The sequence below is a fragment of the Patiria miniata genome, unplaced genomic scaffold, assembly GCF_015706575.1.
Source record: "Patiria miniata isolate m_02_andy unplaced genomic scaffold, ASM1570657v1 HiC_scaffold_15, whole genome shotgun sequence".
Taxonomy (NCBI): Eukaryota; Metazoa; Echinodermata; class Asteroidea; order Valvatida; family Asterinidae; genus Patiria; species Patiria miniata.
In genome coordinates, this window is record NW_024037053.1 from 4132471 (window position 1) to 4159208 (window position 26738).

General features: G+C 40.3%; 4 protein-coding genes across 9 annotated transcripts; all 4 read right to left on the reverse strand.

Annotated features, from left to right (window-relative positions):
• Positions 1-850: 850 nt before the first annotated feature.
• Positions 851-6104, reverse strand: LOC119722481 (calcyphosin-like). Its single transcript, XM_038192621.1, has 5 exons — positions 5942-6104; positions 4131-4218; positions 3196-3367; positions 2119-2328; positions 851-1713 (listed from the first exon to the last, which is right to left on the reverse strand). The coding sequence occupies exons 2-5, from the start codon at positions 4190-4192 to the stop codon at positions 1612-1614; spliced, it is 546 nt and encodes a 181-aa protein (XP_038048549.1). The 5' UTR covers positions 4193-4218; positions 5942-6104; the 3' UTR covers positions 851-1611.
• Positions 6105-8191: 2087 nt separating this feature from the next.
• On the reverse strand, positions 8192-11721 carry LOC119722483 (calcyphosin-like). 2 transcript variants are annotated; one of them, XM_038192623.1, is made up of 5 exons: positions 11617-11721; positions 9838-9938; positions 9305-9482; positions 8836-9048; positions 8192-8370 (listed from the first exon to the last, which is right to left on the reverse strand). In XM_038192623.1, the coding sequence occupies exons 2-5, from the start codon at positions 9897-9899 to the stop codon at positions 8269-8271; spliced, it is 555 nt and encodes a 184-aa protein (XP_038048551.1). In that variant the 5' UTR covers positions 9900-9938; positions 11617-11721; the 3' UTR covers positions 8192-8268. The 2 variants fall into 2 exon arrangements, with proteins under 2 accessions (XP_038048551.1, XP_038048552.1); XM_038192624.1 differs by lacking the exon at positions 11617-11721 and adding an exon at positions 11516-11541.
• Positions 11722-14364: 2643 nt separating this feature from the next.
• On the reverse strand, positions 14365-18381 carry LOC119722484 (calcyphosin-like protein). 2 transcript variants are annotated; one of them, XM_038192626.1, is made up of 5 exons: positions 18174-18381; positions 16207-16300; positions 15519-15696; positions 15188-15400; positions 14365-14933 (listed from the first exon to the last, which is right to left on the reverse strand). In XM_038192626.1, exons 2-5 carry the CDS (start codon positions 16266-16268, stop codon positions 14832-14834), a joined length of 555 nt encoding a protein of 184 aa, XP_038048554.1. In that variant the 5' UTR covers positions 16269-16300; positions 18174-18381; the 3' UTR covers positions 14365-14831. The 2 variants fall into 2 exon arrangements, with proteins under 2 accessions (XP_038048554.1, XP_038048553.1); XM_038192625.1 differs by having other exon boundaries at positions 18168-18379.
• Positions 18382-19742: 1361 nt separating this feature from the next.
• LOC119722485 (calcyphosin-like protein) lies at positions 19743-25440 on the reverse strand. Of its 4 annotated transcripts, none has more exons than XM_038192629.1 (5): positions 24157-24293; positions 23383-23560; positions 23073-23285; positions 22562-22663; positions 19743-21735 (listed from the first exon to the last, which is right to left on the reverse strand). In XM_038192629.1, exons 1-4 carry the CDS (start codon positions 24291-24293, stop codon positions 22562-22564), a joined length of 630 nt encoding a protein of 209 aa, XP_038048557.1. In that variant the 3' UTR covers positions 19743-21735. The 4 variants fall into 4 exon arrangements, with proteins under 4 accessions (XP_038048557.1, XP_038048556.1, XP_038048559.1 ...); XM_038192628.1 differs by lacking the exon at positions 19743-21735 and adding an exon at positions 25303-25440 and having other exon boundaries at positions 24157-24548; XM_038192631.1 differs by lacking the exon at positions 19743-21735 and adding an exon at positions 25303-25405 and having other exon boundaries at positions 24157-24545.
• Positions 25441-26738: the final 1298 nt, after the last annotated feature.

Sequence of the window (26738 nt, forward strand, 5' to 3'; positions counted from 1 at the left end):
AGTGGGGTAGCCGGGGGGGATGTTCCCTAAAAAGTCGTGTCCCCCCCCCCCCCCCATCAACCCTCCCCTCCCCCTTTTCGATTTTACGAACGCCGATGAAAAATATCCTGTTCATCTTTCAGCAGCACGGACGCTACAAACGTATGAGGCGATATGAGGCAATTTTTGACCAATGTAACCAATTTTTTAAAGGAAAATTGGTGTACGCAGTGCCTTCATTTATTGTGACGTCACTTTAAAAAAGAAATGGGTTCCATTGGGGAGGGGGGTGGGCATGGCCCCAATAGCACCCACTGGATCCGCCCTTTTGAATACAAGGGTCCAGACCAGTAAACAGACAGCCATAGGCTTTCGCGCACTTCCCAAAATTATTTTAAAATACTCACAACTCTCTAAGGTGTCCAAGACACGCATTAAATTAAAGCGTATTTCATCATCTTTCATTTTCTGTCAAATTTTTGGGGGTTAACTGATTTTTTTTGGGGGGGGGGGGAAACTACATCCAAAGATGATCACCCCTTAAAGGAGTCCTGAAGCCATCGCCATTTTGAAAATGGACGCCTACGCGCCATTGCAATATAGAGATATTTTAGGGCTCCAATTTCATCCAAATTTCACAGCAGTACGAGCTCGCAGTCCTCTGCACTGCTTCCAACCGTCATTTTTGCAAATCATCAAGTTCACGGCCTTCAAAATGCCCCAATACTGAAGAATGTGAGGGCATGCAAATCGTGATTTGGCCGGCGTAGGCAATTTCGGACCCATTTACTGGCCTGCACCCACAAATAATTCTTTCTTTTTTTTTCAAGTGAAACACCAGTTTGCAGGTTTAAGACAGCCAATACAAACATTTTCTTTTGCGTTGTATTTAGGGTGACTCCACCAATTTATTGAATAAACTAAACTCTTTAATACGGCGTAGTTTCATCGGACAGTGCCCGAGTATGAAATGCGCAATTTTAAAATTGTTCTCAAAATAACATAAAGATAATCTCTAAAGAAAGCAAAAATGGTTATCAATTTTGAACAGAAACCTTTCGCGAGAAACATTCACAGCGCTGAACTCACTCAGTTGTTTAGACCTTTCTCCGTTTTAAATTGGAGGTTGAGATGAATTATTGTAGCTAAACTTGCATTTTTTCAGTCTGTTTGTCCGTGTCTGCATTTTGAGTTTGTTTTGTGTCTGTCAAGTGGATTGTCCGCGAATCTGCTTAGGCCTCTAGCTGTGTGGTTTTTATAAATGGTTAGCACATCTTCGAGGCCAAGTCAAACCTAACGTAAAGGGAATATTGGACCAATTTTCACTAAATCTTTTTTATTAAAGGCCCACTTTACACCTCGGCATTTGAATTGACGTTGGGTAAATTCTGAAACTCTAAACTGTTAGTGTGTTATTTCAGACTTGCACAAACTTAGGAAAACACAAATAATTAAGAAAAAGTATAAAAAGTTATCTTTAAACAATACTAAGGCCACGAGGAATCTAGAAAGACACACATTTAAGAGTCTTAAAACGGCAACCCCCGGAATGACAGAAACGCTTCTTTCATTTTCAAATGATGATGACTTGGGTCGATATAGCCATAGTCGTTTCTGGTTCACGCGGTGCGCTTACAATCCCCAGGAAGCCTTGACCATGTTGATGAACTCGTCATCGCTGGCAAAACGCTGGCTGACGGGGGTATAGTATTTCTCAAACTCCTCAAAAGTTACCTATAAACAGTGAAACAAGATAATAAAAAAAAATGATGACAAACAACGTTAAGTGTGTGATCGCTATTATTATGTATATCCGTTCACCACTATTTGACTTCCGATGCTATTACTTTGCGTGGAGGACCTAATCGGGATCGTCCCGAGTATTTCATCAATAGGGCACAATAAAGTACTCAACTCAGTTGATGGAGCGCACCACTACTCTACAGACAAAATATCAGAGGACATGTTTACTCAAATCTCTATTTTTAGCAAGTGAAACTTTGTACTAGATTTTGAGTGGAAATCGCTCCTATATTTCGGACTGAAAATCACCCTTTTAAAAATCACTCCAGTAAAATTGACTAGCTGAAGCACCCTAAGTCGTCTTATCCCCAAGTTTTAAATAAACAGAGATAATACCTTCCCGTCTTTGCCTGCTCCTTCGGGCTCGAAAGTGTTAAGAAACTCGTTCTGCACGTCTTCCAAAGTCTTGGAGCCGGCCTTGACGCCCGGGTCGTTGGCGGCGAAGGCCTTAGACAGGTCGGCCGTGGAGATCACTCCATCCCCGGTCTTGTCTGCACTCTGGAAGACTTCCTTGAGTTTTGCTTTGCGGGCGTCAGACATGGATGGCTGCGATTGGACAAAAATATGGTTGGTGGAATGCCCAGTTAAATATATCAAGATTGTTTCGATCGTACAGTTGTCACCAAAATTTGCCGCATACACGAGTTGTGTCCGGGAAGTGGGCTTACAACAATGAGCGGCAAATGAATCAAACCGAATGTAAAGTGTCTTTAGATCTACAAAATAATTTACCTTAACAAACAAGATTTAATCCGTGCGCATTGACACTATTAGTTTGGGTAACATCGGAGTATAATTTGCAGATAATTTGAAAAGCTAAAAAAGAAATAGCAAGAATCAACGACATGTACCTTATACAAGGAATAAAATGCCGACAGAAACAGACATAAATCAACAGATCGTAAAAATAAGGACGACCTGACGGTATAATCCTCGGAAATAAAAAAAATTTAAAAATGGAGCAGTCAATCCATAAATATTAAAAACATTATATAGCACTCTCTTTTTGCAAAACTAATAGCATCTGAAGGTGTAGTAAATACTCTACACAATGGTCTTTATCCCATCTCATTTGGACACCCCAGTCCAGAGATACAGCTAATTAAATGAAATGACTTGAATTCCAAGTTGGGCCACTTTTGAGATTTTCTGGTATGTAATGAAAGGTATTTACATACCAAGGTGTGTGAATGCCTTGTATTAGATACAAAAAGATAATCTGAAAAATGGCCCAAACAGATTTTGACAGTCTTTACAAGCTTTACCGCAACAAAATGTCCAAATTACACAGAACAAGGGTAAAGAAACACATTCCATGATAAATGTTTTTAAAAAAAAACGATTTAGTTTCCTCAGAATTGTATTTGTTTGACTGCTACATTTGTGTGTGTGGAGACGCGTTGTGCATCGTACCAGGAGGATGTCCATGAATTCGCTCTTCTTGAGAGTTCTGTTCTTGTCCTTGTCTAGCGAGTCGAAGGCGGCTTTCATCTCGGCATCCGACAGCCCGACGCTCTCGAACCCCTTCGTAAATTCCGCCAGATCCAAGTTCCCGCTCGCGTCCGTGTCCAAGGCCTTGAACTTCCTACGGTGAAATGGATCGTAATTCATAACTTGATAAAATTAGACATAATACACGTCCGCGTTTGACCGTTATTTTTCTGTACACAGTTTCCATTCGACTGCCTGTCGGACTGGCCTTGGTCAGCCATCACAGTGACTTGCTAAGTCTCGCATTTCCTGCATTTTTTTTACAATAGAAATTTACCAATATTTTTGCGTGAATAAAGAGCTAGATAATACATTCTACAGCACGTTTGAAGTCCACAGACCAAGTTAAACTTGAGAAAATTAGACCAAAGTATGCATATTTCATGAGCATTTTTAAAAACATCCTTAAAACAAAATCCTAACTCTAGACATTTTTGGCCAAACCGAAGTTTTCTCACTCCCAAAAATCCACCACTGTACATGAACCAAACGCAAAATTCTTTGAAATTAAACGTTCGACAGGCGTTGAGGACAAAGTCAAGCAATAGTGAACGGGCTACCTTCCTCGATCCTGCGGAACCCAACCAAAACCTGGTGGATTTTGAAAGAACTGGACGGGGCAGAGTTTGGATTATAAGAATGCCGAGAGACTTGATCAATGTCCCGGGAAAAATCAAGAAATGTTTAAAGTTTGGCATTATGCTTTTGTGGTAAATGTCTTTGAATTTTAATTTTAAAAATTGGACCATCAACTACCATGGAAAGTGGTAATGTTCTGTGGGGCCCAGTGTTCAAAATGCTCTGTTTGATTTCAGAAGATTCGAAATAAGGTCATAGGTCAATCTGCCTCAACTTACTTGTACACTCGGATTTTGGTTGTGACGTCCATGTCCTTCAGCGCGTCGTTGATCTTGTCCATCTTGGTCTGGTAGCAAGACGTCTCGTCTGGACATAAACAAAATCACCAATATTAATTAAAAATTTGTGATCAAATTAATAAAAAAATGTTGTTCAACTGATTTTAGCACGTTTCAGTATTGCCAAAAATTACTGAAACATAACCACATTCTTAACAGGTGTATGGAATTTCAAAGAGCATGCCGAAAGTTATTTTTTTTTGTTTAAATACAAATATTTTCTCTCATTTTGTTGTCATGAATGGGTAACGCGGCCATGTATGGGTCAATACTTTGTTGTAATCGGCTTATGTTGTGGGAATGTATGGTTGGTGCGCTGACATTCAAATCGTGGACATTGAACAATAGAGGACAGTAGGGTCCACGATTGACCGAAGGTCCACGATTGACCGAAGGTCCACGATTGAGATTCATGTACAAGCCATTGAGAGCTGTTGCTATAAAAAAAAAATTAAAAAAAGTACAAACAAAGGAATGAGGATAAGGGACAATAGGGTCCACGATTGAGGGGGTTTAAACAGTCTTGTGTGTGTGTATGGTGTGCTGAATTTACGTGATCCTTGTTATCACTTTGCATCTGAGGACTTGGGACAATGTGTTTCCTGTGATAACAATAACTCTGAGGACCTGAGCCAAGTCATCGGGAAGTTTTTGTACGTACAAACCTTATGGGACACGTAAAAAAATATATACAGTCCAAACAACTTAGGAACAAAAGAAGGGAACAATAAGGGTCCCTAGGAGCGCATGGATCACTAAAGCGGGGGTGTATAACAACCACCCCCCCCCGGGCTTCTTAATACTTGTGAAAAGGATTGGATGTTGCATCTTGACGCTACTTGTTCATCATATGTCATCTCAATGAAGGTCAGTCATTGCAAAAATGTGGAAAAGACATGAATCTGGGACTGAGAAACATTCCTAATTTTGTTACAAAATACGTTGAAAATGCACTCGACTCTCCATAGACTTTGTACGCAACCAAAGAACTCAGTGACAGAGTCTGGATACTACATCATACTTTTTGTCGGCAAAATCTTCCTCCTGCAAATAATTTTATGCTGGGATGAAGAGCGCCACCTGTTGTCCGATAGTGCAAGTGATCCTCTGCTTTGAACAGCCCCCCCCCCCCCCCCCCTCCCCCCCCTCGTCCCCCCCCCCCCCCCCCCCACCCACCACCCACCCCACGTACACCACCAACATGTACAGATACGTACGTACGGATTGTTTGTTGGCAAATGTGTTGTCCAACTTGCACGTATACAAAAGTGCAACTGTTTTGGGTATCATTTGTCATCAACTGCATAAATTCGTATCGGTACACGATTATCACAGTTTTTGGGCCAACTAGAGAGTATGGCTGGATTGCTAAGGAATTTCTGTACTGATTAGTCGTTATTTGAGCGAGAGGTGCTCAGTAGTTTTTGAGTTAGACAAAAAGTATTGGAAGGGGGGACTTTCTGTTTTTGGTCGAGGTAGCACACAAAAAATCAAGGTCACCATAGCCACACGCACTACGGGAAGTGTCAATAATCACTGACGTGCCCGCAGCTGCAATAACTGAATCAAGCGTTCCAACATGTCAAATCCGCCATTTATGCACAAGTGCATGTTAATCTGCAACCCGCACAAACGCTGCTACACACACAAATGCTACTACAGTCTACTTCAAATTCTCAAATGAACAAAAAATGACTCGAGGCGATCCTCATGTGTATTACTGATTGAAACAGAGAGAGCGGGAGACTTACCTCAATTTAAAAAATGGGTGTGGTTGCAGTGGTTGTAGACGTGCGTGCGCCGAGAGTAGGGGGTGGTCTGTTGGTGACCAGACCGTGAGCCGAAAGGGGGAACTACACGTGTCCGTCTAGACGTCTATTATTAAAGAGATACTCCGTCCTGGAAAGCGCCCAATTGGGCTTTAAAACGCGTTTCTGACGAAATGATAGAAATCGGAAAGAGTATTTTAAAGTAGAATATAAACGTCCACACAACCATACTTCAAAATTATTTTGGCCGTTTTGTGCAATATTCTTTCAAAAATCGAGCTGTTTCGCCGGGTGCTGGTCGTGAATATTCCAGTCGCACTTTTATTTCAAAATATATACTATGCGTGTAAATTGTGTGTTGGTAATCAGGGTACATCCACACACATGGTACCGTACCATATGGAGGAAGGAATATGCATTCGTCGTCCACGCATGGTCCAAGAGAACTACGGCGCCCCCCCCCCCCCGCGTCAAAATTAAGTATAGGCTTAAACAACCGGTTTTTCCCATTTGTTCATCTTTTTTATGAACATTGCGACATTTGCAGTGAACAATCTTAAACGTAAAAGTTTCGGCGATATACTACGAAACCCTTTAAATAAAACAGACATAATAGGCGTTCATCCGCGCATGCATGGTGGCCGAGCAATATAATTTGCATGTGAATTGCTATTATCACGCCATACTACTTCACCGTTGCTCCGTGGCCTCGAGACTGGAGCGATTGATAATTTGCACCCCCCCTCCGCCCCCCCCCCCCCAGGTCGAGCCCGAGGGTGCGCCATACAAACTTTATTATTGTGCCATGAATGGGGCAGATACGTGATGGGATTATTCATTAAAAGCATAGAATTTGGCAGTACAAATGTATTGGCACATGTCAGCCAGAGCACACATCGCCGATTTGTCCTTTGAGAAAATATAGGTTAAATAACAAGCGCTGGCAGCCATTTTGAAAATTTTGAAAATTGCTTGTTTCAAAGGACAAATATGCGATGGCCCTAAGGCCAAATATCATGAAATATGGCATATTCTGTGTGCGAAATTTCATATGCTTGTATCATCAAAGGCATCAATTCCCCCAAATATTTCACCTATCTGCCCTCCTATTGATCGCAGTTTATAAGCCACAGTACGTACCCGGTTGTCATGACAACACAGACATTAGCCCCTATTGGGTCATCAATAATGGCCGGGTTTTCACAAATAAAATCCCGACAAAAACCAATATCCCCGTCCGACTTCCATCCAGATTTTTTTTTTTTTTGAAACACTCCGACGTTACATCCCAAGACACTTCCGTAATTTTGCCTATAAATTCCACAAAACCAAGTTGACGGGTCTGTGATGAACAAAATGGACGCAGAAGGCATCCCTTGTCACTACTTCGGATCACTTTATTTCAAACACTGACCCGAGTCCACTAAGCTTGGCTTAATTACAATTACCAATGCCGTCGGAAATAATATCGGTTGAAATTTCAATTGCCATTTATGGTACGGGTGCAACTTTACCGCTCTTATTAAGTCAAAATGCCGACATGATGTATATTCTATTTCCTCCATGATTGGATTGTGATAACGATATATTCCCCGGATCGACAACACTGTAGTAATTTATTTCATAAAATGTTCTTTATGTAAAATTAAAAAGACAGGTTTTGTAGGTTTTCCAATTAACAAAGAAAAGTACGCTTTCCAAGGATAAGACGCACTGAACTTGAAAAAATTCTTTGAGAATGAACTGTAACGTAAAACAACTGCTGTACAGGGCGAGTAAAAAAAGAAGGAAACTCAAATGGCAGGACCATTTTTTTGATGAAGTTCTGCATGATACCTACAGCACTTCCAAAATCTAGGATATGAAAGCCCAATTAATAAACTTTCCTTTAGTACAAGAATCATTCAAATCACTCATGTACTTTTCAAATTACACGAGTTTTGTCAATGGATCACAAAAAGGTAAGTATTCTTTCAGCAAAACGAAAACAATACTCATGCATTCGTTTTGCTGGAAGAATCATTACCTTTTTTGTGATCCGTGGACAAAACTTTAAAACGATGGTTGTGTTTAAAATTCTGTAACTTGAAAAGAACATGAGTGATATTAATGATTCTTATACTCAAAGAAAGCTTATTAATTGGGCTTTCACATCCTAGATTTTTGAAGTGTATAGCTACATGCAGAACTTCATTCAAATTGGTCCTGCCATTTGGGTTTCCTTTTTTTTTACTCGCCTTTTATATCCCTATAAACGTTTGAATTTTTCTTTCTCTAAAGGGCCATACTTTGTGTTTGTTATGTGAAGTTTACAATTTATATCTTGCTTTTATTATCATGATGAAAAAGTCGTCTGAATCGATATTGTTGCTCACTCCGGCATAGTACTTCTCAAACTCAGCCAGCGTCACCTGAAAAGAAGCACAAAAAATGTCATCAGTGTTATAAAGAACGGTTTGTGCATGCATAGGACGACCAATCACTTTGCTGCAATATCGGGTAAGTAACAAAAAACCAACGAAACCCAAATGTCGGGACTACTGTTTTAGTGAAGTTCTGCATATAGCACTTTCAAAATCTAGGATATGAAAGCCCAATTCACAAGCTTTATTTTAGTACAAGAATCATTCAAATCACTCATGTACTTTTCAAGTTACGGAATTTTAAACACAACCACCGTTTTGAAGTTCTGTCCACGGATGACAAAAAAGGTGTGCGTTCTTTCACCAAATCGAAAACAATTCACTCATCCATATGTGATAAAGAAAATAAAGCAGGCACTGATAGCCTCGATTTCATTTCTGCCGGGCAGAGCATTTATATTATCATCCCAGCCAGTTGTATAGTCTTGTTTCAAGCAGGCATGTTCTCTGTACCTCTCCATCCCGACTTGCTTCATCCGGTTCGAAGTTGTTCAGAAACTCCGTCATCAGTTGCTCTTCAGTCTTTTTTCCGCTGATGAAGTCCGCTTCGGACTTGACGTCGTAAACTCCTTTCAAGTCGGCCACCGTCACTTTCTGGTCCCCAGTCTTATCGAGCTGTGCAAAGGCCTGCTTGATGATGTCCTTTCTGGCCGCGTTCAAGGGAGGCTGAAAATGTCAGAAAGAGCAGAGTCATTTCTGATCAATCGATTCTCGAATTGGTAGTCATTTTATTTCAAAAAATGTCACTGACTAATACGCCTTGCAAGCTTGGTCAACCCAAAGAGGCATAGAGCACAAGTATCAGACCTATGTGGACAAGCTGCGCAGGGCCTAGGCCAGGGATACAGGCTAATGAACCATCTATGCATGGATCACGCTGCACAGACTAGTTACTGAATGTGACTTTTAAGACGAAGCCTACCGTAAGAGCCTCCATTAGCTCATCAATACTCAGTTTTCCTGAGCCGTCCTTGTCCAGCGTCTTGAAGAGGTCCACGATATCATTGAGAGGCATATCCACGCCAATGTCGCGGACTCCCGCCGCGAACTCATACGTATCCAAAGAGCCACTCAGGTCCTTGTCCATCTGGCTGAACTTCCTGTACAAAGCACAATTAAAAAAGAAATGATACATTAAGCCCCGCCCCATGACACTTTGACCTGTCACAGCATTGGTTAATATCCTACATGCGTGCGTGCACGCGCGCGCATGCGCGCGGAAGGATGTTCCCGATTCTGATACGGACGAAGAAAGTACAGAAAAAAAACCTTTTTAAAAAGGATGCTTTTATTCCTGCAAGTTAGATGGTCTGATTTTACTAATTTGCAACTTATGGTAGCAAGACTTGTCATTGATACTTCGCCACGCCCATTGAATGCAGTTTGACTTCAAATAAGCCATTTTGCATTGAATACCTCAAAAGGTTTGTGGAGAATGCGATTACAATATCATACCTCGTGAGCTGCTTCAGGCTGTTCACGTTCTTTGCCAGAAGTTGCTGCCTCAGTTTCTCCATCTTGGTGGTCTGGTCTCAAGACGTCGTTTATTCTGTACGCTGTGGATGTTAAAATCCCAACTATGACGTTATCATGATCGAAGTGAGGGCCGCGTAAGGTAGTTGACTCCTAGTATGAAGTCTACGCGGTGTGAATACACGTACATATACATGCAGGTCGTCAGTTGATCCATTGATGAAAAAATTACAGTGCCTAAAATGGATGGCACATGGGAATTGAGTTTTCACAGCACAATGTCCAGAAATATTTAAATGTTCAGAAAGACTGTTGTATCTTTGTTTGTGTACAAATTTTATGAAGAGACCAGTGCATTTTCAGCATAAGCTAACAAAACTGGAAATGTTTCTCAGTCCCAGATCATGTTCGCAATGACCGACATTCATTGAGATAATTAATAATAGGATGAAAACAGTGAGGTCAGGATGCAGCATTCTTCCATGATTTTATATAATTGTCTGCCCTGCATGCGTCGGTTAATATTTCACACAACATTTTCTTTAAATAGGACAATAGACGAACACCTGCATACGCCTGACTAACCTCGTTGCCATGGAAGCAATATCTATGGCATCGCTGGGCTGTTTACCATAAACAAGCTTCAATGGCAATATGTATTCTCCACACGGCCTTCATTCAAATAATTATACCATTCACCGTCTGTTACGCTGACACCACTGATCTCCAGTATAACAGAGATCAGTGGCTGACACCCGCACCGTATACCTGCGCATCACCTAACTCTATGGATAGTCCCGCAAAAATGGTGTCACGGTCGATGGTCACAAACCTGCATGTTTGTACTGAGAATATAGTAACCCCCTGCACCAAAAATGACAAGGCACAATCACATCACGCATGCATGAACATGGCAAACTCGTTGGCCTGCAACTTTCGAGATCATTTCGAGCTTGTTTTTTTTTTTTCAGGGCTTTCTTTTAATGGTCTTGTGCATGTATATAACAGACGATCGTTATTTTGGGGCCTACATAACCACCGAGTGGCGAAATTGGTACTTTTGTTACATGCAAGTAGCACAAGATAATGTTCCCTAGAAATATGCACTTCGTGGGCCCTTAAAAAATGTACGCAGATTAAAATCGAATGCAAGATTTATTGGAACACAACTCAAATACATCCAAACTGAGACTGTCACAAATTAAAAAAAAAGCTGTAATATTATTAAAATGATGGTTCCATCTTAACTTCGAAGGATATCTACATATTAAAGTTGGTATACACGTGCTTTTTCAAAATGTCGATTTTCTTTTCCTAACGAAATTTAAAGGAATAATGTCTTGTATCAAATAAATATGCTTGTTTGTTTTGTAGGCCTTTATACGGTTTTAAAAAGTGTTTTTTAATGGCGCAATCCAGTTCACAAATTGTGCACACTGTAATCAGAACGAATTAGGAGCGTCCCGCTCTTAATTCAAGAGTTGAACTTAATTAATTGATTACTTGTCGTGGGCCGATTTTTTTCGAAAGCTCTTAACTATATTATATGTTACGCTAGAAAATTATCAATTCAGTTTGAAAACTTTATTTTGCAAGGTGCCACACCCAAAATAAAAGCACGTATTCACCGACTTTGATTAATTTTGCTTTACAAACATACCATCCTCGCACAAAAACACGATCAATAATTGTATACTTTGGCCAAAACTCAAGACTCAAGAGTGGCGGAGCTACGAAGTGAAGTTTAATACATGTACTTACATCAAGCTGTGCTATAAGGTGTGGCTTGTCGATCTCAGCCGTCGTTAATAGTCGATTCACTGTGCACTCTCCGGATTTTATGAACATGCACACATGCAATCGTCGTGTTATAAAAAAAAAAAAAAAAAAAGTCGAGTATGGTTCGCTATATAGCTTTGAATGAGCGCTAAGGCCAAAAAAAAAAGTCTCCGGTTTCTGGTATGGAGCTTGCCCAAAAAGTGGTGCAGTGACGCTGCTTTTTTTTTTTTACCTGATTTTTTGCTTCAAATGTCGGCTGATGACTGCAAATGGTGCCCGACTAAACTTAGTGCAAATATATGGGAGTCCAGAGAGGCCACATAAACCTTATTCTCGACAATAACCTAATCTAAAAACACGTTAAAATTGTGCAGCAGCAGGATTCCAGTGAGTTTGGCGGTTTTGAGACATCATCTTTCATTGAAAAAAAGAACTGTTTCATTTTGCCGACGCGCATGGCTACGGCAACGCACGCGCATACCAGAAACCGGAGACTTTTTGGGGGCTTTACGCTGTACATACATCATGCATGGATGGGGGCAGTCGCTGCGCTTGACTAACCTCGTTGCCATGGAAGCAATATCTCTGGCAACGCTGCACTGTTGCCCATAAACAAGCTTCAATGGCAATTTTTATTCTACACACTGGGCATACCTTATTAAAATATAGGCTAAACCATTCATCGTCTGTTCGAATTTTAGTAATTTTTTCAGGGCTTCTTGTATTGGACTTGTGCATGCATGTAACAAATGGTCATTATTTTGAGGGCCTTGCCTTAATACCATGATGGTTTCCTTGCGATGGTGTCAATACGTTGTAAGTTTACAATGCCCCCCCCCCCGCCCACTTTTTCTTCCCCGAGTAAAAATGTTAGCCTTCAACAATGATTCTATTACTCAGAATACATGTAGCTGATTCAATTACTCCAAACTCAAAACTTTAAAAGATGATCATTTGCTGAAATTGGTTTTAGTGGTCAGAAATTGCCTCAGATCACACCACAGAAATTGCTTTTCTATAACTGCATGTCTCCTTAACTATATCCCCATTTACATTTAACTCCCCAAATTTGCATCCCCAACACTACGCCCTACCCGATCTATGATCGGGTAAATCAGCTTGTAGTATATAAGCTATCCGGTTGCCATGACGACACAGACTTTCATTATGCCATCATGACTTACTGGCTGCGTTTCTAGCAATTATAGTCCCGACGTAAATCCCGTGATATATCAGATAATGTGATGGTTGTGTCTCAGATGATACCATGTGCAACATAAATGTTAAGGCACCCATTTTGTGCACACATTCGTTACGTACATGTAAAAAAAAAACACACACACACACACGTGCATGGCGCCCAGTTGGAGCGTCATGGATGAATTAGCCTTTCGCCAAGGCCATCGTGGCTTTAACCGGCATTATTAGAGGGAGCGGCGAAGCTGCGACGTGCTAGCCTTTCGCCAAGGCCATCGTGACTTAACTTGCCGGCATTAGACAAAGCGGCTTCGCCACTCGAGAACTCCCCCTGCCCTCCCCTCCAATCGCTTCGTGATTTCGCAGCTTCGCCGCCTCAAGCCACGGTGGCCTTGGCGAAAGGCTATGGATGAATGGGCATGTCATTATTTGTGATGCTTAATGGAGGAACCGGATAATACGAGGCTTTTTTTATAGTCTGCTGGAGCTCGTATATTAACAGTGTTTGACTGTATAGATACAAGCATGGATTTTGGCACACGGCCCGAGTATGTCATGAGAAAGATTTTTCGCTATTGGGACATCGCAGATTTGTCCTTTGAAAAAAATATATAGGTAGAATAACAAGCAATGGCAGCCATTTTGAAAATATCGACAATTACTCTTTATTACTATATACGTATATTTTTTCATATAAAATGAAGTGGATTAACTGCGTAGCACTGAAGAAAAGTATAAGTAATTAGCAGTGCTCACCGGGAATTATTCTGGCTAAATATTCCGCCTGACGGGGCCTTCATCAGAGCTGGACTGACATACAATGTATAGCCAAATTATCTTTCTCATGAAACCATGCGCGCAATGCCAAGCTTGTGTCAGGAAAGGTACAACTCCTCCAAATATTTCACTTATCTGACCCACTTTTTATTGCAGTTTATAAGCTATCCGGTTGCCATGACGACACAGACTTTATTGTGCCAGGAATTAGTGGCTGTGTTTTCCCAATTATAAACCCGACTTAAACTAATATTCCGCCATCCGGATGAGTGACGTTACAATCCCAGCTATAAATTCACAAAATATGAACTACGAGTTTTGAATTGAATTGAAGGTGACGAGGTGGGGTTTTTTTTGGGGGGGGCAGCATGCGTCGTATTTTAACCAATCACGCACCCTATAACATGAATATTTATCACGCTGTGTGGATGGAAGACACTTACGTTCTCGCAGCGTTTTCCCTTCAATTAAACTTATCCCAACCAACACAAATATTCCATAAAAAGTGGACAGATGTTTCGAACCACATATCTTGCGATTCATTCCACTATCCACTAGGCCAGCTCGACGAAAGCCGATCTTTGAAATGCTTTAATGTACATGCATGTCTGAGTGATAGCAATAGTGTGACGTCATTGTTATTTTCTTATGAACATCGAACTAGCTGAATAATCATGATCCATTGACGACGCGTGCTGCAAATAAATACACCGCTGACGGGTCTTTAACGAACAAAACGAACGCGCGAAGACATAGTTGTCACTACTTCGGATCACTTTATTTCAAAGACTGGCCCAAGTCAAGACCATTAAGCTTGACTTCAAATTACAATTACATATTGTCACCAGAAATAATATTGGTTTAAATTTCAATTGATTGTTGCAACTTACCTCAGATCTCGTATTCAATCGATCAAATTGCCGACATGATGTCTATTTTATTTCCTCCATGATCGGATTGTGATAACAATATATTCCCCGGATCGACAACACTGCAGTAAATTTATTTCCTAAAAGATACTCTAGGTAAATTTAAAAGGATAATTTATGCAGGATTTCACCTGGCAGAGAAAAGTACATGCTTTATTCGGAGAATAACACGCTCCAATCTGGAAAAAAAAATTGTTTGAGAAGAGGTGAACCGTGACGCAAAACAACTGTTGTAAATTGTGGATTTTTTTCTTTTAAGGACATACTTTATCAAGCCTTAACTGTGATTCGAAATTACAATTTATAACTGTTTCTCATCATCAGGCTGAAATGCTCGTCTGAATCGTAGCCACTGCTTACTCCGGCATAGTACTTCTCAAACTCAGCCAGCGTCACCTGAAAAGAAACCAAAATATAGTCAATATTAGGCCTCAGTATCTTTTTGCACGAGACGTCGACGACCAATGCACTTTCATGCATTAACGGTTCATTGTGTACGAATGGGAGAATAATATAAACATGTTCAAGTCAGCTTATTGATAAACAAAAAAACAAGCCCTGATAGCCTCGATTTCACATCTGGCAGGTATGAATTTTATATCATCAGCCCAGCCAGTGTAGTCTTGTTTCAAGCAGGCATGTTCTCGTACCTTTCCATCCCGACTGGCTTCATCCGGTTCGAAGCTGTTCAGAAACTCCGTCATCAGTTGCTCTTCAGTCTTCGCACCGCTGGTGAAGTCCGGGTGGCATCTGACGTTGTAGATTCCCTTCAAGTCGGCCACTGTCACAATCTCATCTCCCGTCTTATCGAACTTTGCAAAGGCCTGCTTGATGATGTCCTTTCTGGTCGCGTTCAAGGGAGGCTGAAAATTTCAGAAAGAGCAGATGCAAAGTCATTTCTGATTAATCGATTCTGAATTGTTTTTTTGTTTATTTTGAATCACTAAAAAAAAATGTCACTGTGTAATTTAGCCTCCTTACCGCAAGAGTCTCCAGGAACTCGTCAATACTCAGGGTTCCTGAGCCGTCTTTGTCCAGTGTACCGAAGATGTTTTTGATTTCATCCTGTGACATATCCACGCCCATATCGCGAACACCTTTCACGAACTCCTCCTGATTCAATGAGCCGCTCCGGTCGTCGTCCATGATACGAAACTTTCTGTACATGTACAATACAATGTCAATGATTCATTAAGTCCCGCCCCATGACGCTTTGAGCAGTCAGAGCATTGGTTATTCTCTGGCGTGTGCACAAACGCGCGCGTATGACGCGCGCGGCTGGAACATTATCCGGTTCGTTAGCAAAAACGTCATACACGCGCGCGCCACGGATTACTAGCGCCCATTGGATAAACACTCACGTTGCTTTAGCTTCCGGTTCTTAATCGCAAGTGGGCGTGGTTTAAACTGAACCGACATTAAACTAACGAACCGGGCACATGCAAGTTCCCCACTTGGCGCGGATTATAGTCATTGTTGCATGGATGCCTCTTTAGAAAAGAGGTTTTTATTCCTTTAAGATGAAACTATGTTACCTATTAGGTCTGACATTATACTAATTTGCAACTTATTTTAACACGTGATGTCTCTAACCCTTAGCCACGCCCATATTAAATTTTGCAGTGAATACTTCGGAATGTTGTGTGGAGAATCAATTGGGCCTTCATACCTCCCTAACCGCTTGAAGCTGTTCACGTTCCTTTCCAGAAGTTTCTGTCTTAGTTGCTCCATTTTGCTGGAATAGTCTCAAGGCGCCGTGTATTCTGCAAATTGTGGATGTAAAATCGATACAACTTTATTATGATCAAATTAAGGGCTGCGCAAGGCCGTGTTAAACTTTGTTCTCGTACAAAGTCTAGGCCTGTTACGGGGTGAATGATTTCGGATTATTCCTACACACAGGTACATCGAAAAACGTCTGATGATAGTTTTACGGTGGCCCATCGATGAACAAAATGACAGGATAAATCCATAATTCCGCAACTGCTATCCTCTTGAAATTTTAATCACTCCAAATAGCCAACAAAATTAATCATTTTGTCGTGGTATAGGTAGAAACCAGGCTTGCCTCCGATGGATAACGCATATAGTTGAGTTTTCTCAGCACAATGTCCAGAAACGTTTATGGAAAGAATGTTGCAGCCTAACGCCACTTTTTTTCATCATAATCATCTCAAAGAAGGTCAGTCATTGCAAAAATGTTGAACAGACACGAATCTGGGGCTGAGAAACATTTCCGATTTTGTTAAGGAAATACTTTGAAAATGTTCTTGACTCTCCATAGACTGTGTACCCAACCGCTAAAGTAGCGTCTGGATACTACATTCTTTCCACGATGGGAAACAAAAAAAAGTATTTCCTAACAAAATTGGAAATGTTTCTCAGTCCTAGATTCATGTCTTATCATTTTTGCAATGGCTGACCTCAGAGTTGTAACGAGTCACTGATTTTTGTGACTCGAGTCGAGTCGAGTCATTTTAAAGAAGTGACTCGAGTCGAGTCGAGTCATTAGGTCAACAAGGTCGAGTCGAGTCGAGTCGAGTCACAGAATGTGGTCGAGTCGAGTCGAGTCGAGTCAAGTACTTAGCTCGAGTCAATTCGAGTCACAAATATTTGAACACTAAATTACAATAAAAAGCAACAAACACAAGAGAGAAAGAATACAAGGCACCAGTCTATTACGGAAATCCAAAGACATGAAGTATGCTGTATGGTACCCAACCAACAGTTTCCATTGCTAGCTCACGTCACAGATAAGAAGATGTGAAACTTCGGTCTTATAACTGGTTTGGCTTCGGGTCTAGATTTTGTTGTTCGCTGATCGCTGACAACGTTAAAACCTAATTGCATTATACAAAACTGTTCTGATTATTTAAAGGTGGGCCCGTCCGTATCCATTTTTTTGTGTGAAATCGGGACATGAATTTAGCCAGCGTTCCACCAAGGACTTCAAAATCGCCCGAAACCAATGATGAAACCACGGATTGAGAAATGCGTTTTAAGTCTGGTTCCGGGTTTAGCATTACATGCTATAGAACCACAAGGTGGGAGTCCGCGACACGGTGTATGTTTGTTGTTTCATTATGGAGGAAGGAAACAGACTGCCGCTGTATATAAACGTACATTATTCGCGAACATTAACGTGACGTGAACAAAAACTGGCAACGCGAACGGCGCAGCGTAAGTCGTTGCAAATATTTTTCGCAAGTAAGTTTTGCTTTTATTTTGGGACTCGAGTCTTATTAGCCTTCCTCGAGTCGAGTCGAGTCATTCTGATGAGGGACTCGAGTCGAGTCGAGTCATTTGCTCGCAGTGACTCGAGTCGAGTCGAGTCATTTACCCGTCAGGACTCGAGTCGAGTCGAGTCGCCAAAAAATGTGACTCGAGTCGGACTCGAGTCGAGTCATTGACTCGAGTCATTACAACTCTGGCTGACCTTCATTGAGATGATATATGAAGAAAAAAGTGGCGTCAGGTTGCAACATTTTCCCCCCAACTTTACCTTTTTTCCACACCACTATTCTCTAATCAGTAACTACAATTATTATTAGGTTATATTATAGCACCAAAGAATATCTTTTCTCAGTATTGGCGTCGCTACGAAGTATAGTTTAACGGAAATATACTTACACTTACAGCAAGCGACGCAAAAAGGCGTGGCTTTCAGAATAGCGATTTGCCGTCGTACAAAGTGGATTCACTGTGTGCTCTCTACTTTTATCATAACTAGTGCTGGGCCCATTGAAAATGTGCCTGTTCGGAAGGGGCAGAGAACTGCTCATACAACTCACACGATTCAATTGTGTTATAGCTTTACCATTATTTACTACGGATGGCTGGCTTTGAATGAGCGAAAAGACCCCTCACTGGCGCGGTATTTCTAATCCAGACAGACTTATTATTTTTATGCAAAGCGAATTTCAGGGTAACCGTTATCATCAACCTCGTCCCCAGGATGTCGAGCTGTACGAGCCCACCACTACCTGCTCTCTCACCCTGGTATTGGATCATTTGCATGTGCAAGATTTTTGAACAATGCAAATGAGGAATAATCTGGTGCCTGCCTATGCGTTACATTATAGCGTTTGTTTTCTATGCGGTGTCTGGGGTAAAAACAGCATTATTAGTGGCGCCGTGAGTTATGAAAACACGATTTATTTCATTCAAATGTTACAATCTGGCTCGCCAATATGCAGTATCACATTTCATATTAATATGAGCAAACTGGAAAAGAAAGGAGTATTTTTGAGAAGGCGTGGACGTTAAAATAACAATTGACACGTGAAAACACGTAATGCACGTTGGAAATAACAACACCAACTACACGATATAAATCCATTACTAGCAAATTGCGGTATCGAATCAGGATACAGGAAGAAAGTTTCCTATTCAGGGCTTACTATTGGAAACGAGGTTGGAAATAAAGTAAGCACTGGGGACAAGGTTGCGTTATCATCTACATGTATTTAGAGAGCTAGAGTTCATCGTCCGATTACACGTCATCGAAAAAGACAACTTTCAACTGACCAATCCAAAACCCAGTAACTTCACCTGTAGAGGGCGCGGTACAGTGCGAATATGCCTTGTATTTTTGAATTACCCTTTGCATTATTTATCAAAATTGCATATTTAATTATGAAACATAAACAATCATGGATCTGAGTAACAAGCACCAGCAAAAATTGAGGTTTTAATAAAGGACAAAACTCGTTTATTCTTAAAAGCCTTTTTATCCCCGTTTTGCGGCACCCAAGTGAATGGTAACGCCAGTTCAGTATAGGCCATAGAGCTATATTAAATTTAATATAGCTCTATGGTATAGGCCTACCTGTCGATTTCACGCCTAACCTCGTTGCCATGAAAACAATATCTATGGCAACGCTAGGATGAGTCGCCGTAAGCAATGTCTGTTTTATTACACACACCACCTTTATTGAAAATTATAATTCGCCGTCTTTCACGCTGATGTAATGGAATTTTAGTATTTATTGTCCTCTTCTGGGGGGGGGGTGTATTATTGTGTATATGTATGTAACAGATGGTCGCTATAGGGGGCCTACACAACGAGGTCAAACGTGCATGGTACATGTATATTTTTGTTACATGTAAGATAATTCACTTGTATATAATATTAATCCCCTACTCACGTTTATAACAATTAAATCCTAAAATCCATTATGAACAAAATGAGCGAAGTAAGACAAATTCAGATTATTTTTTTTTTATTTCTAAAGTAAAGACAGGAATAGCAACAAGATTTGATTTTCGTTCACTCCCTTAACCTTTACTCTTTTATTAAATTTGTCTCCCACAAAAAAGGAAAAGATACTGGAAATCGAGTCTGAAGATTTATTTCTGGCATCAAATTTTGAATTACATTAAAATTTACACGGATACAAATCGAATGTAAAATGTATTGGAACGCAACTCGAATACATAAAAACTGGGACAAAAAAACACACAAGGTATGTTAAAATGATGTTTCCATCTTGATTCTGAGGGATATTTACATAATAATTAATTTAGCTTTACAAAAATAGCATCCCCATTGAATACATGATCAACACTAGGTTTGCCGTACACAGGATGTGTACTACCATGCCACTTTTTTGTGGGAAATTCAGAACAGGCCGAGAGCTAAAAAATAAAAAGTATCCCAGCATGCATCATCACGACATGGCCAATCAGATTAAGCTAGGTCAAGAATATGTATGATGCCAGATTGCATTTTCGCCCTTTAAACATTCGATTTTGCCAATAACTGTTGCCCAATTTAACGCAACTCGCTTGCAGAGAATGCTGTTTTTATTTTATTTTTTTTCTACTGAGGATTCTTTTAAAACTGCTTTGGAAAATAGTTTAAGAAATGCCTGGAGCTAAGCACTATGCGAAGGCAATTAACCTCAAGCAATTGGTCAATGTGTCAAAGAGCAAAAGCTAATAATATGAATATTCAGTATACCATTAATGAATATTTACAACGCACAGAATACAAATTACACAAAACATGATCAGAACAGCATCAAAACTTACTTACACATATTTTTGCTCCTGGATTTAAAACAGTTCTCAAGGTTTTCAATTTGATTTTGTTTTTTGAATTCATAGTTAGGATAAAAAATACACATATAACTGCAGCAGCATGTTAAGACTATTTGTTTATAAGTCCCCAAAACATATTGTTGTTTAGCCGAATCCTTTTGGATATTCAATGTTTTATAAAGCATAAACAATGGCTCATAATTTGAAGAACTTCCTCAGTTTGTTTTTTTTCAATTTGGGCAGGTGATATATTAAGTACAATTTAAAACAAACTGAAGCACGATCAAATACATTTCAAACATACATTAAGTACACTTTACCTTTCCATGATTAAAATTTCACACAAAAATACTGAGTTTTAAAAACATTTCAAATAACCCAAGCTCTATTCAATTAATTTTAAAAATCAAGGTGTTGAGTAAAAAAAAATTTTATTCGGAATTCAATTAAAAAAAAAAAAAAAAATCTATAAAAAACAATCGTAATTTTACAGCAAATTTCTACATTTAAAACAAAATCAGCCATCGTCAGTAGCCTTTCAAATCTCACATCTCTACAAATCAATAAACAAAGAGAGGTGGCTTCAAATCCCTAACAAACTTTAAAAAGTTTTGTGAATTTTTTAAAAATTACGTTAAAAAATTTGGAATGTTAGTTCTCGTTCGCAAATTTTCAGATTACCGCCAAAATCGAACGGCTGAGTTTTGCCTGATTTTGATTGGTCAAGCTTTTTAGAGTCAAGCCTGCTGATGCTTAACACTGGAATTCTGTGAAGTGAGGATCTGATGTGAAGATCTTCCGATTTAGGCAAGTTCAATGCATAAAACCAAAAGGAGTTAGGATCAAAGTCACTGACGATAGTTTTTCTTTTCACGTTGTTGATAACTGTGAATTTTGTGTACATAATATTGTCTCCATTACTGCGTGCTGTTTGTGTACAGTAAACACGTACCTTGATGACTACTCAGTCGATAGCTTGTAATTGTCTAGTTCAACGACTTGGCACAAACGGTGAATAAATAAGTCTCACAGTACAAGCATTTCCGGCAAACTTTGCAACAAAATATTCTCAACTTGTTGGGAGGCTGTAGCCAACGGGGTTGGAGCGGTCATGCGTAACTGTTTTAAGTACTGATGCTGTCATTCTGAATTTCATCTGTGAGTAAAAGAGAACTCCACAAATTAGGAACATGCATGTGTAGTCACAATATAGAAACATCTTTAACGCTGACCTTCCCAAATCCTCCAAAATCCTCTTTCCAAATGGAGCATTTTGCAGGATTGAGGTTATATGGAAAAATGTTTGGCTGATTTTGAAGGATGCCCTGTATCAAGGTCTTGGGCCAGGCCTTGTGTTGTTTATGCTCAGCCGTGCATACATTTAGGCATAGATTATACTTGAAATCCCCCGCACTGCTCCAGGATTTCACTGGCTCTGCCTCAACATACTGACAGTGATTGCTGGAGAATTTTGCAGTATTGAGGCAATGGTCACCCCTCCAGGGACCACATTCCAGAAAAAAAACATGGAGGCAGTTGGAGGATTTCGCAGCATTGAGGTTTTGCATCTCAGCAAAAATGCCTTGGGAGTTAGGGTTAATTTGCCATAGTGCAACATTTAATACCACCAGCCAAAATACATGTATCTGAAACGATAAAAATAACTTCAAACCAACATCGGACATGGATCATTCAATAAATTTGGGGCCCACTTTTTCCCAGTCCCTGTTACATCTGACATCTATGATTTTATAATTTATAATTCTGATGCACTCCTTAATGCAATCGTCCTCCAAGAGTGATTATGAAGAGCAAACTACCTACCCAACAAATTAAAGAATAATTTGAAGTCATTCTTAATGATACTTGAATGACAAATCACAAAGTACCAAGGCGACAGGGACAGGAAAAAAAGGTCACACCTTGGACACTACGTTTATAGAATGACCCACATACTATTTGCATTATCAGAACAGACTTACCTAAATCTTATAAGCGTTTTTCATCATTAATATGAAGTAGCTGTCTTGGTCAATCGATGCACTGACACCGGCGTAATAGTTCTGAAACTCCTCTCGTGTGATCTGAGAAAAAACAAGTCGTGTAAAACTGAGAAAAATTACTCAATACCAAGCGATTCCCAAAAACAGACTCTTCTATGTAGTTGACTGAAAACTGGTTAAATCTTCTTCATGACAGCTTTTTAAAAATTTTAAATGGACTTTCCTCGACATAATCGAGTTATTCTGCATTCATTTGTAAACTGCTATAAATTTCTTGAAAAAAGGTTTGAACAAGTCAGAGTCTATTTTAGGCGTAATAAATATCACCAATTTGCAAAGAAAACCATATCCCACATCGTATACGTTTGTCGTATCTCCATTTCAACTCCTGCCAAGAGATGTTTGGTTTCGACAGGACACGTCAGAAATATGTGAAGCTTCATCCAGACTGTTCAACCAGGATGGTTTTTATGAAACAAAACCCTCATACCTTGCCATCGGCTTTTGATTTGTCCGGCTCAAAGGTATCCAGAAACATCCTGAAGAGTTCGTCCTCTGTTTTCTCCCCGTTGAGGTACTTGGGGTGCTTCTTGACGTTGTACACGCCCTTCATGTCCTCGATGGTTATCACCCCGTCGCCGGTTTTGTCCATTTTCTTGAAGGCCTCGCAGATAATGTCTATCCTCGTGTTGGACATCTTCGGCTTAGTTAGAGAAAGAAAAAATCCGATAATTGGTTAATCATTGGTCAATGTCTTTAGGGTAAAAATTTGAAACAAAAAACCGCTAGGACAAACTTACCCTTAGTGATAACAGGAATTCATCAAAGTCGATCTTTCCACTTCCGTCCCTGTCGAATGCGGCAAACATTTCCTTGATGGCCTTGTCATCAAAACTAAACCCATAGTCGTGGATGCCCTTCTTGAACTCACCGTAGTCCAGCGTCCGATTACCGTCATCGTCCATAATTCTGAAGACGCTGTTGGCAGAAAAAAATAAACAATTGGAAAAATTGGTTGATCACGTGATGCTGAATTATGGTCGCATACTCATGAAGCCAAGCGGCAAGATTGATTTGCATAACACGGTGCAATGCGACTGCCGTTTCTTGTATAATCTCAAATGTAATCTAAACCACAAACAGTGCGCAGAGATTATACAAGAAACAGCCGTCGCATCGCAACTCTTAAAGCCGGAGCAACGAGATCGTTTTGAATAACAAGACGACACAGCTTTGGGGTCATCGAGTTCTCGCATTCAACATTGCTGCCATCAGCAACCATTGTACACATGCATATCAAATCCAGACAGATGCCTAAATTTCTCGCAAAATTGGAGGCAAGATTACTTAATGAACCCAGTGCGCAAATGCTGAGAGATCATAGAATGCATCCAATACTTGCAACTCAGTTTCGTGCGCCTGCAAAGTTGACAATTTCAGCTCAATTTCAGGCGACGCACTGGGATGTGTGACTCTAGGACACAGCGCAACAATATCCGAGCCACAGTAGTGGGGCTATCTGTACATGTGTTTCAGTGGGGAGGAGGGGTGGAGGGGGTATTTTTTTTTCATACCGGCCGATTCCCTTGATACCAGCAGATCCTCGTTCCAAACACCTCAACCTCAGTTTCTCAATTGGGTCTTTTGTGGTCTGCAATTTCTTCCGAGCGTTCATTTTCATCTCGTGGTCGTGTCTTGCCGTGCCCGCCATCTTAGCTTTGTTTTCCACCAACTTCCAGTTGATATTTAAAACAGCTCAGCAGTGACGATCGCCCCTAGAATTGTTGGTGTTTTTCTGTGGTAGTGCACAGGATCTAGAAAGGCCAACTGGTAATATAGTAGTTGGTGTGGCAATGGGTGTGGTTTTACTGGGTGTGGTACTCCTGGGTGTGGTTCTACTGGGTGTGGCACTACTGGGTGTGGCAGAGGGTGTGGAAACACTTCAGAGGACACAGAAGAAAAGCTTCTGCAAACCAAAGATAAAATATTGTCAGTCAGATTTTTCAGTCAAGCTGAACTTGGCCAAATTCCATAGACCACTGATTGAACGGGTGCATACCTATGTTCCCCAATACCGATGTTCCCCGAAATCCTTACCCTATAACCCTAAACCTAGCCCTAACCCTGATCCTAAGGATTTCGAGGAACATCGGTATTGGGGAACATAGGTATTGGGGAACATCGGGTAGACCCCGATTGAACTGCTATTGCAGTGAGCACATCATTTCCTGTTACACGAACCTCCATCTATTTTACAGAGAAGGTCCCTTTTCCAAGATGAAAATAAAGATGGCAATCGCCGTGATGGGCAATGCACCATGAGTATGACTTTTTGAATGCCCAACAATGACCCCCCAACAATACATGAATTGAAATGTTGATGCACACGACATGGCATTGGCTGTGCCTGAAAATGCATAAGAAAATTGCATTTTCTAGAAAAAAAATCTGGCAATCGTGTATCTATGGCCTGGTTCCTATAACTATAAGGCATCAAAATCCACCTTTAAATTATTTGATCTACCGAATTAGTTGGTGACAATAGATAGCGGAATTAGCCTACGTTTAAACACGTAAAAAAACAATCTGCACAAATTCCGTTCCAAGTTGAGTCTTGTTGCCTAACGAGTAACGTTATGTTTAGGAAGTTAAGAATAAATCCATTACTGCGTACCTTAGCCTTATTCGGTGCATTAATAAATACTTTTATACAGACTCACCCAGCTTAAAACTACAATTTTTGGCGGAATTCGTTGCCACACTCAACCGTGTTTCTGTGCACAGAAAAGCATGTAGAAGAAGTGACGTCAGAGTGTTATGAAGCTATGGAAATAACCGCCCTCTACGGCAGGACTGGTTCTTAGACGTCATTGCACTTTTTAAAAGGGAAAAGCCAGTTGTGCCGAGGAACCAGACTTGGGTTAATTGATTGTGGAGGAGGCGGGACTAGCATTGCGATGTGGGGGGGGGGAACAGAAATCGGAATAAGTGATCAAAATGGACTAAAAGAGGTGATTTGGGTAAGGAGCAGGCAGGTTTTCCATTTTAGGCGGAATTCGTTCTATTTTAGAGGGTTTGTGGAAGATTTATAACGCCCCCCCCCCAAAAAAAGTCCAGTGCTATGCGCCGTGAAAACTGAATTTCCCCATATACGTAGGTACACAAACTAAGTAGAATTACCATTCGTGCATATGAATAATTAATTAGCCATAATTCCAAAACCTTTTGACCTATAGTCATACAATTTCTTGGGTACGTTCATGATTAGTTGTTCTATGCGTGTACCGAGTTTCATAATGTTTCGTGACTCAATGGCCGAGATTTTAGGGGGAGAGTCGTCAAAATAACCCGGCCCTTTTTAGGGACGTTTTTAGGGACACGCATAATTCTTCGGCCGCAACGCTACAAGATATTTATTAATTGTAAATACATTTGTAATTTGCTCTCAGGGACGCTCCTAGATCCTAGAGATCGGGAAATTTGGTTTATTTTGGTCAACTTGGGTTTCACAGTTAGAGAAGGTCATGGTAAAAAGGGTACTTCTGGTAAAAAAAAAAAAAATGAACCACAAGCACAAACCTGGCTACATTTCTACAATTAATTAGTTTATTGACCCGAATTTCCAAGAGATAATAAACAATTCATTCTATGTAACAATATTTCACAATTATTACTACAGAATGCAACTGCCGTTGCGAAAAATAATAATAATGTACAGAGAAAAAACACAGCACTGCAACTGTGCTTCAAAAAAATAAACAAGACCAACTTAAATATTCATTCTAATGTCTCGCCCAAGTTTCAAAAGTGTTGAGCGCAAAAAGTCAGCAAAAGACTACCAGCCAGTTTCGTACCGCATTTCTGACTGCTTTCGCTTCATTTTTGCGAAGTTAGATTGTTCTACGAAGCAGCACTAAAAAAAATCCCAGTATATTATATTCACGTATTATCATCGATTCAAAATGCCGTCACAAATAAAAAACAAAATTCGGGGAACAATGAGTACCACTGTGCTGGGGCACAAGATTAGTTGCAATATACGGACAAGCGAATACAGGCATTAGCATCGAAACACATTTTTGCTGCCTACCCGTTTTATCATTTTTTTTTTCTCGTCAGCAACCCTTTTCTGTCGCTCAATTAAATGTAATCATTG